This window comes from Haematobia irritans, chromosome 5 (assembly GCF_050003625.1).
Source record: "Haematobia irritans isolate KBUSLIRL chromosome 5, ASM5000362v1, whole genome shotgun sequence".
NCBI lineage: Eukaryota > Metazoa > Arthropoda > Insecta > Diptera > Muscidae > Haematobia > Haematobia irritans.
In genome coordinates, this window is record NC_134401.1 from 11,527,103 (window position 1) to 11,542,103 (window position 15,001).

The 15,001-nt window shown below is 26.6% G+C and overlaps 1 protein-coding gene across 1 annotated transcript in view; it reads right to left on the bottom strand.

The window, feature by feature from the left end:
- The window catches only part of mspo (M-spondin), a 171,508-nt gene that overhangs the window by 15,125 nt on the left and 141,382 nt on the right, over positions 1 to 15,001 (bottom strand). The window contains exons 2-4 of the mRNA XM_075309916.1: positions 12,295 to 12,686; positions 9,133 to 9,354; positions 333 to 562 (exon numbers count right to left, since the gene is read on the bottom strand). Of these exons, the coding sequence (XP_075166031.1) occupies positions 333 to 562; positions 9,133 to 9,354; positions 12,295 to 12,686 (844 nt within the window). The remainder of the gene's footprint in view (positions 1 to 332; positions 563 to 9,132; positions 9,355 to 12,294; positions 12,687 to 15,001) is intronic.

The window sequence follows — 15,001 nt, forward strand, 5'->3', positions numbered from 1 at the left end:
CTTTGTATGTGGGAGTAAGCTGTGTTTTTATGTTTGAGAGAACAAGGTCAAACAGCTCCTTTCCATTTCAATCATGCAATGTATCTTGGTCATATGCAAAAATATATCTAAGGACAAGTAACTAGTATTTATTTCTTTCTCTCCCTTTCTCGCGCTCTCTCTTTGATACACAAAGTTGTGAGCAAGCTTTTTTTGGAATATTTCACGTGGAGAAATAATTTTTTTTCTATTTTAGTCTAACTGATCATCTTGATCTTCAAATATGTTTTTGTTTTTGTTTTTATTTTATATATAAAATTTTCTTATTTTTCCCCCCGCCGTAATATACTTACATTGGATTCATTTTCTCCAATAGCTTTGAACGTATACGATCTCTTTCCGTCGCTGTTGTGGGTTTTGGTGCTATCTCATTTTGTCTTTCACGTTCTATGCTTGCCGAGAGCTCATTATTCATTTCGACATGATTATGTTCCATTTCCAGATGCGTTTGTGTTTTGACGGTTTCGTATTTGCGATCATCTTCAGCAAAATTGAAAACTTCGCTGAGTTCGTATTCTTTGAGCTGTAATATAATAAAAGAAGAAATAAAGATTGATTAGTAAAATAATACTACTTTGATATTGATATTTGGATTATATTCTAAGACCATAAAAAATGTCCGTATGTATTCAAGCACTGAGACTTTCAAAATTTTAACACAATTATATTTTTATAGAAAATTTTGTCAAAATTTTATTTCTATAGAAAATTTTAACAAAATTTTATTGCTATAGAAAATTTCAACAAAATTTTATTTTAATAGAAACTTTCAATGAAATTTTATTTTATAGAAAATTTCAACGAAATTTTATTTCCATAGACAATTTCAACAAAATTTTATTTTTTAGAAAATTTCAACAAAATTTTATTTTTTAGAAAATTTCAACAAAATTTTATTTCTATAGAATTTTTTTTTTAAATTTTATTTCTATAGAACATTTCAACAAATTTTATTTTTAGAGAAATAGGTTAGGTTAGGTGGCAGCCCGAAATATCAGGCTCACTTAGACTATTCAGTCCATTGTGATACCACATTGGTGAACTTCTCTCTTATCACTGAGTGCTGCCCGATTCGATGTTAAGCTCAATGACAAGGGACCTCCTTTTTATAGCCGAGCCCGAACGGCGTTCCACATTGCAGTGAAACCACTAAGAGAAGTTTTGAAACCCTCAGAAATGTCACCAGCATTACTGAGGTGGGATAATCCACCGCTGAAAAACTTTTTGGTGTTCGGTCGAAGCAGGAATCGAACCCACGACCTTGTGTATGCAAGGCGGGCATGCAAACTATTGCACCATGGTGTCTCCAAAGGACCGTAGGAGAGACGATGGGGGTATTGGCGGATGCTGCAACAACACATGATCGTGTACCTTAGTTGGCCATATATGTTATGCCGAGTGTGACATACTGCAGCGTGTGATGGCTTTGTAGGCACGGTTACCATAGTCGATAAAATTCTACCAAAAATGGTAAATTTTTACTGTTTCTTTGATTCTTAATGTTTTGGCAGATTTTGTAAAATATTCCTCTCGAAAAATTTTCTATAGAAATAAAAAGATGACAAAATTTTATATAGAAATAAAATTTTGACATAATTGTCTATAGAAATAAAATTTTGACAAAATTTTCTATTGAAAAAAAATTGTCCAAAATTTTTTATAGAATTTTGACAAAATTATCTATAGAAATAAAATTTAGACAAAATTTTCTGAAGAAATAAAATTTTGGAAAAATTTTCTATAGAAATAAAATAATATCAACAACATTATATTTCTATAGAAAATTTCAACAAAATTTTATTTTTATTGAAAATTCTATTTCTATTGAAAATTTCAACAAAATTTTATTTCTATAGAAAGTTTCAATAAAACTTTATTTCTATAGAAAATTTTCACAAAATTTTATTTCTATAGAAAATTTTAACAAAATTTTATTTTTTACAAAATGTTAACAAAATTTTATTTCTATAGAAAATTTCAACAAAATTTTATTTTTTAGAAAATTTCAACAACATTTTACTTCTATAGAAAATTTCAACAAAATCTTATTTCTATAGAAAATTTCAACAAAATTTTAACAACATTTTATTTCTATAGAAAATTTCAATACAATTTTATTTTAATAGAAAATTTCAATAAAATTTTATTTTAATAGAAAATGTCAACGAAATTTTATTCTATAGAATATTTCAGAAAAAAAAATTATTTCTATAGAAAATTTCAACAAAATTTTGGTTTTATAAAAAATTTCAACGTAATTTTATTTCTATAGAAAATTTAGCTTCCAAAACAAAATTTTATTTCTATAGCAAATTTTCTCAAAATTTTATTTCTATAGAAAATTGTCTCAAAATTTTATTTCTATGGAAAATTTTGTCAAAATTTTATTTCTATGGAAAATTTTGTCAAAATTTTATTTCTATAGAAAATTTTGTAAAAATTTTATATCTATCGAAAATTTTGTCAAAATTTTATTTCTATAGAAAATTTTGTCAAAATTTAATTTCTATAGAAAATTTTTTCACAATTTTATTTTTATAGAAAATTTTTACACAATTTTATTTTTATAGAAAAGTTTGTCCAAATGTTATTTCTATAGAAAATTTTGGCAAAATTTTATTTCTATAGAAAATTTTGTCAAAATTGTATTTCTTTAGAAATTTTTGTCAAAATTTTATTTCTATAGGAAATTTTGTTCAAAATTTCATTTCTATAGGAAATTTTGTAAAAATTTTATTTCTCTGAAAAATTTTGTAAAAATTTTATTTCTATAGAAAATTTTCTCAAAAATTAATTTCTATAGATTTTTTTAATTTTATTTCTATAGAAATGTCAAAATTTTATTTCTATAGAAAATTTTGTCAAAATATTATTACTATAGAAAATTTTCTCAAACTTTTATTTCTATAGAAAATTTTGTCAAAATTTTATTTTTTTTTAATTTTATTTCTATAGAAAAAAATCTCCCATTACTGTTAGAACTCTAGCAAATGCGGCAACTGTGGTAGTAATCTATAATCTCCCACTTTTATGTGAGATTATAGATTCTTTACAAGAAAGAGAAAGAGAGAGAGAAAGAGTAAGATCTTTCATTACAAGAGTAAGATCTTTCATTACACATACAATTTCTCAGTGTGATATTTATAAACTGAAACACTCCCTTCTCTTCAGCTTTATTCCATTTGAGGCAACCTTATAGCTTCAAGCAATAACAACAACAGTTATGCTGAGGTTAACAGGAAACACAAGCTTATGAAATTTATCGCCCAGCAAAATGCCCATAAATATTAAAGGAAATTAGACATTAAATAATATGCAATAATGTAATCATCATCATCACCATCATCATACTTTTTGTATAAAACATTAAAATTTCCTTGAACCGGAAAAATATTGAAAGCACTACTTTTACCCATCATGTTGGAATTTATTCTATGAAAACAAAAATGAGGAATAATAAAAACACCCAACCTTTGTAAAGAGATTTTTTATAGAAAAAAAACACTTCACCTACATTAAATTTAATAGAGCAGAAATATTTGTATCCTAAGGATGTAGAAAACCAGGCAAGAAAATAAAACTGAGTAAAAGAAAATGTTTTCTTTGAAAATGAGAATGAAATTGAATAAATAAAAATTCATTGAGTGGAAAAAGTTTAAGAGGTTTTGTGAACAACTGAAGCCCTCATTCGGGGCAAACAGAAAATTTCCAATAAAAATAATATCCACAACAGACACCCCAGGCAATATCAATAGGAGAGAATTGCTTGTTTCCTATTTCAACTCTAGGAATTCTTAAAGAAATAGGAGAATATTGTTTTTTTGTTTTTCTCTCCTCAGTCGATTTGTGCCTAATTTACGCATTCTTTAGTAAATCCTATCATCATTGTCAGCTTCCAATATCAATAGCTGTTTGCTAAGCTATCTTCTGTTATCGCCTATTTTTCAGCCTTCCTGCAAATTCTTTTCTTATCCTTTTCAAATGAACAACAGTTCAGTTTACAGAATATCTGGAAATCTCGGAATTTGTTGGAATTCCAACATTCAATCTGTTGCTGGGTTTTCGTTTTTTTTTTTTTTGCTGTGCCAACATGACAAAGTTTTGGAATACTAGAAAGGCAAGTTGGAAAGAAAACAAGCTGTAAAACTCGCATAAAGGAATTTTCACAGTAATACGACCATGAATAGGATTATGAATTTTAATACTGGCATAGTAAAATTGTACATGCGTCTGTATGTGTACATTTGCCAAAGTAATCTGTTGTGGCATCAGCGATGGTATTCCTTTACAGTAAATTGAGAAAGATTATAACAAAGCAATTAGAATGTCATGTTTCGATAAAAAAAAAAATAAGAATCGCACTCAGTTTAATATGGCCCTAATGGAGTGATCTTAAAAACCAGGCGAAAAAAAAAACTTTGTTCGACAGCCTGTAGAATGGAAACGATAACAGACCTCATCTATTCGGATTTATTGGAAATACAATCTAGACAAATTTTCTATAGAAATAAAATTTTGACAAAATTTTCTATAGAAAGAAAATTTTCCCAAAAATTTTCTATAGAAATAAAATTTTCCCAAAAATTTTCTTTGGAAATAAAATTTTGTCAAAAATTTTCTATGGTATATCAAAATCGATCGCTATGCCCCATATTCGGCTTACTTATGTGTGGACCCAAAATACCTCTTTATTTTGAATTTCAGGCACATGGCATAAAAATTTGGAGTTTTGTCTATATGAGCTAAATAATAAAACATGAACTGAAACACACCATATTCGGTGTACTTATGTGTAGACCAAAAATATCTCAAAATTTCGAATTTCAAGTAAATCGGATAAAAATTGCGGTGTCTAGAAGCCCAAGAAATCAAATCGGTCTATATGGGGACTACACCACACCGTAGACCGATGCACACCATATTCGACACACTTATTTATGAACCCAATATACTTCTAGATTTTGCTTTTCAGGCAGATCGGATAAAATATAGGATGTTTAGATGCTCAAGAAATCAAATCAGGAGATAGGGCTATATGGAAGCTAAACTAAACCTTCGGTCAATATGAGGGCTATACCAAAACATGGACCGATACAAACCATTTTCGAAACACCTTTTTAGGGTCTTAGAATACCTTTTTATTTTCAATTTCAGACAACTCGGATAAAAACTACGGTTTCTAGAAGCCCCGGAAGTAAAATCCGGATACCGGTCTCTATGGGGGCCATACCAAAACATGGACCGATACCCACCATTTTCGGCACACCTATTTGTGGTCCTAAAATACCTCTATATTTCCAATTTCAGACAACTCGGACAAAAACTACGGTTTCTCGAAGCCCCGGAAGTAAAATCCGGAGACCGGTCTATATGGGGGCCATACCAAAACATGGACCGATATCCACCATTTTCGGCACACCTATTTGTGATCCTAAAGTACCTCTGGATTTCCAATTTCAGACAACTCGGACAAAAACTACGGTTTCTAGAAGCCCCCGAAGTAAAATCCGGAGACTGGTCTCTATGGGGGCCATACCAAAACATGGACCGATACCCACCATTTTCGGCACACCTATTTGTGATCCTAAAGTACCTCTGGATTTCCAATTTCAGGCAAATCGCATAAAAACTACGATTTCTAGAAGCCCAACAAGTAAAATCCGGAGACCGGTCTATATGGGGGCCATACTAAAACATCTACCGATACCCACCATTTTCGGCACACCTATTTGTGATCCTAAAGTACCTCTGGATTTCCAATTTCAGACAAATCGGATAAAAACTACGGTTTCTAGAAGCCCAACAAGTAAAATCGGGAGATCAGTCTATATGGGGGTTATACCCAAACATGGACCGATATAGCCCATCTTTGAACTTTGCCTGCATGCGGGCAAAAGACGAATCTGTACCAAGTTTCATCACGATAGACCATTCTTGAAGATTGTAGCGTGATTAGCGTGAAAGACAGACAGGCGGACATGCTTATATCGTCTTAGAATTTCTTCCTGATCAAGAATATATATTTTATATAGTCGGAAATCGATATTTCGATATGTTACAAACGGAATGAAAAATTTATCAAGTTATGGTGGTGGCTATAAAAACAAAAATTTACAATATTTTTAAAAGAAATAAAATTTTGTCAAAATTTTTTTATATAGAAATAAAATTTTTACCAAATTTTCTATAGAAATAAAATTTTGTCAAAAAAATTCTATAGAAATAAAATGTTGACAAAATTTTCTATAGAAATAAAATTATGACAAAATTTTCAATAGAAACTTTGAGAAATTTTCTAAAGAAATAAAGTGTTAAAAATTTTCAATAGAAATAAAATATTGAAAAAAATTTTAAATATATTTGATTAGATTTGAGAAAAATTTCTATAGAAATAAAAATTTGGTAAAATTTTTTATAGAAATAAAATTTTTGGAAAAATTTTTATAGAAATAAAATTTTTAAAAAATTTTCTATAGAATTAAAATTTTGAAAACTTTTCAATAGAAATAAATTTTGAGAAATTTTCTAAAAAAAATGAAGTGTTAACATTTTCAATAGACATAAAATATTGACAAAAATTTTAAACATATTTGATTAGATTTGAGACAAATTTCTATAGAAATAAAAGTTTGGTAAAATTTTTTATAGAAATAAAATTTTTGAAAATATTTCTATAGAAATAACATTTTGACAATATTTTCTATAGAATTAAAATTTTGAAAACTTTTCAATAGAAATTAAATTTTGAGGAAATTTTCTAAAGAAATTAAGTGTCAAAAATTTTCAATAGAAATAAAATATTGAAAAAAATTTTAAACCTATTTGATTAGATTTGAGAAAAATTTCTATAGAAATAAAAATTTGGTAAAATTTTCTATAGAAATAAAATGTTTGCAAAAATTTCTATGGAAATAAAATTTTTACAAAATTTTCTATAGAAATAAAGATTTGTCAACAATTTTTTTATAGAAAAAAAATTTGAAAAAGTTTCAATAGAAATAAAATTTTGAGAAAATTTTCTATAGAAATAAAAATTTACTAAAATGTTCTATACTCGTAGAAATAAAATGTTTAGTAAATTGTCTATAGAACTAAAATTTTTACAAAATTTTTCATAGAAATAAAATTTTGATAAAATTTTCTATAGAATTACAATCTTGAGCCGTGATTACTACTCTCCCCTTATGTATATGGTAAATCTTTCTCTATGCATCCAAATCCTCTCCCGACTCTCTTTCTTTCTAAGAGACCTCAATGAATTCACATTAATTTTGATTTCATTTGGAAATGCCTAAACGGAAAACAACAAAAACATTATTTGTGTTTTGTAAATGGTTGTGCAACATGTTTTCCTGGTGCTTGTTAAAATTTATATGGTTCATGTTTATATTACATGGCCTCATTCAATGCCTAAGGCAAATCCACAAACTCACTCACTTACGCACACACACAAACAAAACCCCATTTATTTTTTTGTCAGTAATTTGTGGCAAACGCGCGTGTGGTACCCACAATTATGTTGACTATGGCATAGTTTCCTGTCATCCGTAGCAAATTTCAAAATCATAGTCCTATACAATATTCCATGACTATGGTGAAAGTGTATGTGTGTGTGCGTAACAGTGTATTTGAGTTGCTGGTAAAGAACTCGAAACAAGTTCACGTAAATGAGAAACAAATTTTCATTTCGTATGTAATTAAGTGAGCATATATTTTTTTTTTTGTTGCTGATTCATTTTTCCCTTAATGATGGTGTGTAAGGGCATAGACCCAGATATGGAATTGTGTAGGAGTTGAGTTTTTGATTTTTTGTGTTTGGCAGATTTTGCGGTATAATGCCATAGGGAAGGAAGGAGTGTTATTCATGTTAATGTTTGGCATTTCCTTTAGACTACACATTTTACTATTTCCCTATGGTTAGGCTTTTGGGATGGATGTAAAAGATCTTGACATGGTTTCGATGCAATCATAAATCATTTGCGTTAATGATGGACAATAGAGACCTGGAATGAAAAAAACAACCATAAAGGGAAACTTCAATACAAAATGTTTAGCAAATTAAAGATTTTTAATTTCATTCTGATTAGCGGCCTACAAACACGGTTGCCACTCGAACCAAAAATAATCTAAAAACAATTGGAAAAAATTCTACAAAAAGACTACGAAACAAAAAAATCTTCTATAGAAAATTTTGCCAAAATTTGATTTCTATAGAAAATTTTGTCAAAATTTTATATCTACAGACAATTTTTGACAAAATTTTATTTCAATAGAAAATTTTGTCAAAATTTTATTTCTATAGAACATTTTGTCAAAATTTTATTTCTATGGTAACCGTGCCTACAAAGCCATCAAACGCTGCAGTATGTCACACTCGGCATATATGGCCAACTAAGGTAGACGATCATGGATTGTTGCAGCATCCGCCATTACACCCACCGTCTCCCCTACGGTCCTTTGATGGTTCGTCATGTTTCATGATTCCGTCCATTTGCTCATATGAACTCATGAATCTAGTTTATTCTCAGAACTTATTATATAAATATCTGCCCTTTTCTTAATATCAAGCGAAGTAAACTCTCTAAATTCCTTGAGGATCTACCCTCTAGCTGTTGGAAACTTGTGTAGTCATCCATAACAAGCGTTCATTTATACTGAATCGCTTTATTCACCCTATTTGTATAACTCAAACATCTTCATATCCACCCAACGCCATAAAAGAACTACAGCTACAATAAAAAAATATGCGATTTCATGTTTATGAATCATTAGTAAATTTTAATGATGTTCTCTTAATATTCCATGGCAAAAGAGCAGGAAAACTTTTCAATCAAAAAAAATAACCGTCAAGCGGAAGTGTTGCTAATTTGTAGCTAATTAAGTTGTCATGATTGCTGAATTTCATGCCAAGCACTCACAACAACAAACCTGAAGTAGGAAATGCGTTTGACATATGAGGGCACTTATTTTTCCCTTAAAAATCCAATTCAGGGCAAGTTGTTACACAGCACAGGTGGTAAGCATGGGTGCTATTACCTAGCACCCATCCACCCTCCCTCCATGAAACCACTACACTTTCGACTTTCCACTTACCTTGATAAATTGAAATGTGGCCATGGGTGGTAAACGTTTGCTTTTTGGATAGAAGAAACTACCCGCAGGATGTGCTGGATAGCGTGAAGTGATGCGATAGATAACACCCTGTGGTGATGTTGGCCAATTGGGTGCAGTGAAGGTGAAACCATTGTCCGTGCCAGCATCTAGAGGGTCCATTTCAACGGTGACTGTATCGATCCAGGAGCCACCAACACAAAGCTGAAAAGGACAGAAAAGAAATTAGAGATTCTATTTCTTAAAAAAAAAGAAGAAAATTAAAATTTTGAATTTTCAAAAAAGGCAAGACAATATAATTTCCAACGAAGAGGTTCTTAAATTGTGATAACATTTTCTATAGAAATAAAATTTTGAGAAAATTTTCTTTAGAAATAAAATTTTGAGAAAATTTTCTATAGAAATAAAATTTTGGGAAAATTTTCTATAGAAATAAAATTTTGGAAAAAATTTCTATAGAATTGAAATTTTGAGAAAATTTTCTACCTACATAAAATGTTGACAAAAATTTCTATAGAAATAAAATTTTGACAAAATTTTCTACAGAAATAAAATTTTGGGAAATTTTTCCATAGAAATAAAATTTTGGAAAAATTTTCTATAGAAATAAAATTTTGGGAAAATTTTCGATAGAAATAAAATTTTGGAAAAATTCCTATAGAAATAAAGTTTTGAGAAAATTTTCTATATAAATAAAATTTTTAGTAATTTCTATAGAAATAACCTTTTGAAAAAATTTGGCAAAATTCCTATAGAAATAAAATTTTGACAAAAATTTCCATAGAAATAAAATTTTGTCAAAAATTCCTATAGAAATAATATTTTGAGAAAATTTTCGATTTAAACAAAATTTTGGAAAAATTTACTATAGAAATAAAATTTTGACAAAAGTTTCTATAGAAATAAAATTTTGAAAAAATTTTCTACTGAAATAAAATTTTGACAAAAGTTTTTAGAAAATAAAGTTTTGAGAAAATTTTCTATTGAAATTAAATTTTGAGAAAATTTTTTATTGAAATTAAATATTAAAAAAAAATTTCTATTGAAATTATATTTTTACAAAATATTCTATTGAAAGAATTATTTTTGAGAAATTTTTGCTATAGAGATAAAAACTTGAAAGACTATTTCATAGAATTAAAATTTTGAGAAAACTTTCTATAGAAATACAATTTTGACAAAATTTTCTATAGAAATAAAATTTTGAGAAGATTTGCTATAGAAATAAAATGTTGACAAAATTTCCTATATAAATAAAATTTTGACAAAATTTTCTAAAGAAATAAAATTTTGACAAAATATGCTTTAAAAATAAAATTTTGAGAAATCTCTATACAAAATACAATTTTTATAAAATTTTCCAAAGAAATAAAATTTTGACAAAATTTTCTACAGAAATAAAATTTTGAGAAAATTTTCTATAGAAACAAAATTTTGAGAAAATTTTAGTTAGAGATGTGATTTGAAAAATATTTTCTATAGAAATAAATTTTAGAGAAAAATTTCTATAGATATAAAATTTTGTGAAAATGTTCTATAGAAATAAAATTTTGAGAAAATTTTCCATAGAACGAAAATTTTGAGAAAATTTTCCATAGAACGAAAATTTTGATAAAATTTTCTATAGAAATAAAATTTTGATAAAATTTTCTATAGAAATAAAATTTTGATAAAATTTTCTATAGAAATAAAATTTTGACAAAATTTTCTACAGAAATAAAATTTTGACAAAATTTTCAATAGAAATTAAATTTTGAGAAAATTTTCTATGGAAATAAAATTTTGAGAAAATTTTCAATAGAAATAAAATTTTGTCAAAATTTTAGTTAGAGATGAAATTTTGAAAAATATTTTCTATAGAAATAAAGTTTAGAGAAAACTTTCTATAGATATAAAATTTTGTGAAAATTTTCTATAGAAATTAAGTTTAGAGAAAATTTTCTATAGAAATAAAATTTTGTAAAAATTTTTCATAGAAAGAATATTTTGTGAAAATTTTCTATAGAAATAAAATTTTGACAAAATTTTCTAAAGAAATAAAATTTTGAGAAAACTAATGCATATACGACTGGAAAAACTAAATTGTGGCTAATCTTTGGTCTTGGTTTCTCAAGCAAAGAACGAGACAAAACCAGTGTATCGATTTTGTTTCTTTAACCAGTATCTTGATGGCTAATTTACACTATAGCTCGAATTTTCTCCTTCTTTCAAAAACACAAAAAAACATTTTCTATGGAAATACATAATTTTTGAGAAATTTTTGATATAGAAATAAAATTTTGACAAAATTTTCTATAGAAATAAAATTTTGACAAAATTTTCTATAGAAATAAAATTTTGACAAAATGTGCTATAAAAATAAAATTTTGAGAAATCTCTATAGAAATACAATTTTTAGAAAAATTTTTAAATAAATAAAATTTTGAGAAAATTTTCAATAGAAATTAAATTTTGAGAAAATTTTCTATGGAAATAAAATTTTGAAAAAATTTCTATGGAAATAAAATTTTGAGAAAATTTTTAATAGAAATAAAATGTTGTAAAAATTTTAGTTAGAGATGTAATTTTGAAAAAGATTTTCTATAGAAATAAAATTTTGATAAAATTTTCTATAGAAATAAAATTTTGAGAAAATTTTCCATAGAAAGAAATTTTTGAGAAAATTTTCCATTGAAAGAAATTTTTGAGAAAATTTTCTATAGAAATAAAATTTTGACAAAATTTTCTAAAGAAAAAAAATTTTGACAAAATTTTCTAAAGAAATAAAATTTTGAGAAAACTTATTATTGCATATACGACTGGAAAAAATGAATTGTGGCTAATCTTAGGTCTTGGTTTCTGTAGCAAAGAATGAAACAAAACCAGTGTATCGAGTTTTTTCTTTAACCACTATATTGATGGCTATCTTACATTATAGCTCGAATTTTCTCCTTCTTTCAAAAGCACAAAAAAACTAATAAATTCTCTTCTTAAACAGTATGTCTGGCATTTGCTTAAACGAACTATCCTTAGAATCATTTTTGCTTTCCTAGAAATCCCATCCTCTTGAATAATTGATCATTCACTTGAAACATGCTTATCTTGACCCCCTTTCCCCTTCCCCCATTAAAGCAAGAAATAGCTTCATGTCTAAGTAGCACTTACCTGAAATGAATCGACCCCTATAAACCAGTCAGGTGAGGGTACAATTCGTGTCATTAATGACACCAAACTGTGATTGCTATCGACAAAGAACTTTGCCTCGCTACGACCCGCACCTGTGGTAATGGCCGGTAAATTGAATTCATCGAAAACGCTACGCTCCCCACCGTTTGACTGAGAATTAAGCGTGTTATGGAAGTTGCGTGTAGTTCCTTGATTACTGTTGTTGTTGTTAGTAGTAGTTTGTTTTTGCTGTTGCTGCTGCTGTTGTTGTTGTTGTTCGCCTAATGGCGTGTCCAATATATCACTTTTACCGGTTTCGGCAAATTGTTTAACACCGGATGTTGCCTGTTGGCCCATGTGATACAAAGCATACTTGGCATCATGTGTTCGTCCTGAAAGTGTTCACAGAAAATAGAGAGAATTTATTATGGAGCTTATAGGAAATGCATTTTTTTAAATTTATTGATGCTTTATATTAATTTTAAACTATAAAATGTTTAAATTATTTTAAGTTTATTATTTTGTTTTTTTGTTCCATCTTTTATTTAACAAAAATAATGAAGTTTATTTGTGACATAATAAATGGTTATCAGATGACATAATAAACACAGGGTAAAGCTGTATGCTAATTTTACTGCATGCTAAGTGATAGCGAAAAAAGGGTCTTCCCTGGTAGAGTGGCAAATTTTTAAAATTTTGTCAAAATTTTATTTCTATAGAAAATTTTGTCAACATTTTATTTCTTTACAAATTTTGTAAAAACTTTATTTTGATAGGAAATTTTTGTCAAAATTTTAGTTCTATAGAAAATTTTATCAAAATTTTATTCCTAAAGAAAATTTTGTCACAATTTTATTTCTTTTGAAAATGTTGTCAAAATGTTATTTCTAAAAAATTTTTTTTTCAAAATTTTATTCCTACAGAGAATTTTGTCAATATTTTAGTTCTATACGAAATTCTATCAAAATTTTATTCCTAAAGAAAATTCTGTCAAAATTTTATTATAAAGAAAATTTTGTCAAAATTTTATTTATAAAGAAAATTTTGTCAAAATTTTATTCCTAAAGAAAATTTTGTCAAAATTTTATTTCTATAGAAAATTTTGTCAAAATTTTATTTCTTTAAAATATTTTATCAAAATTTTATTTCTATAGAAAATTTAGTCAAAATTTTATTTCTTTAAAATATTTTGTGAAAATTTTTATTTCAAAAGAATTTTTTTTTAAATTTTATTCTATAGACAATTTTGTCAACATTTAAGTTCTATACAAAATTTTATCAAAATTTTATTCCTAAAGAAAATTCTGTCAAAATTTTTTAGTTCTGTAGAAAATGTTATCAAAATTTTATTTATAAAGAAAATTTTGTCAAAATTTTATTCCTAAAGAAAATTTTGTAACAATTTAATTTCTATAGAAAATTTTGTCAAAATTTTATTTCTGTAGAAAATATTGTGTAAATTTTATCAAATTGTTATTTCTATAGAAAAAAACAGTCTAAGTTTTATTTGGTCAAATTTTTATTTCTATAGAAAATTTTTTAACACCTTATCAATGTGCTGTTTTACATTTTATGATATGCTGAAAGCCAAACACCCATTTTGATCAAATGATAACATGCATAACATTGAAAAAAAAAGCTATTCCGGAATTAAGTCCCTGTCATATGATGACCCAAGATAACATATAACGATAACTGCAATTGACCATAATATTTAAATAAATGCGTTTTTTGTTTGCTTCCTCAATCTATCTCCATTTCCGATTGTCTGTCCATATGAAATTGAAAAGCATTAATGTTCAGCAAACAGCTGCATCATACACATTAGCGCACACACACACACGGACACATTTCACACAGGTTAAATATTAAGTTATGGTTAAATTTTGTATATGTATGGGAGAGAAAAGGAAAGGAAATATGATATTGATATTTACTACTCTCCACTTAAATATAAACACATACATCTATAGATATAGCATGAATATTGTGGCTTGGCTATATTCCAATAGTAGAGTGTAAATGTGCATATATGGGATATTCGGAACTTTTGGATGATATATACAAAATTTGGTCAGAATTTTATATCTATAGACAATTTTGGTAAAATTTTATTTCTATAAAAAATTTTGTCAAAACATCATTGTTATAGAAATCTTTGTCACAGTTTTATTGCTTTAAAACATGTTGTCTAATTTTATTTCTATAGAATTGTTTCTCAAAATTTTATTTTTATAGAAAATTTTGTCAAAATTTTATATCTATAGAAAATTATGTCCAATTTTTATTCCTATTGTAAATTTTGTCAAAATTTTATTTGTATAGAAAATTTTGTCAAAATTTTATTTCTATAAAAAATTGTGTCAAAATATTTGTTTTTCTATAGAAAATTTTGTTACAATTTTATTTCTATAGAACATTTTGTCAAAATTCTATTTCTATAGAAAATTTTGTCAAAATTTTATTTCTGTAGCAAATTTTGTCAAAATTCTATTTCTATACAAAATTTTGTCAAAATTTTATTTCTATAGAAAATTTTGTTAAAATTTTATTTCTATAGAAAATTTTGTTAAAATTCTATTTGCATAGAAAATTTTATTTCTATAGAAAATTTTGACAAAATTTTATTTATAAGAAAATTTTGACAAAATTTTATTTCTACACAAATTTTGCCAAAATATTATTTCTGTAGAAATTTTGTCAAAAT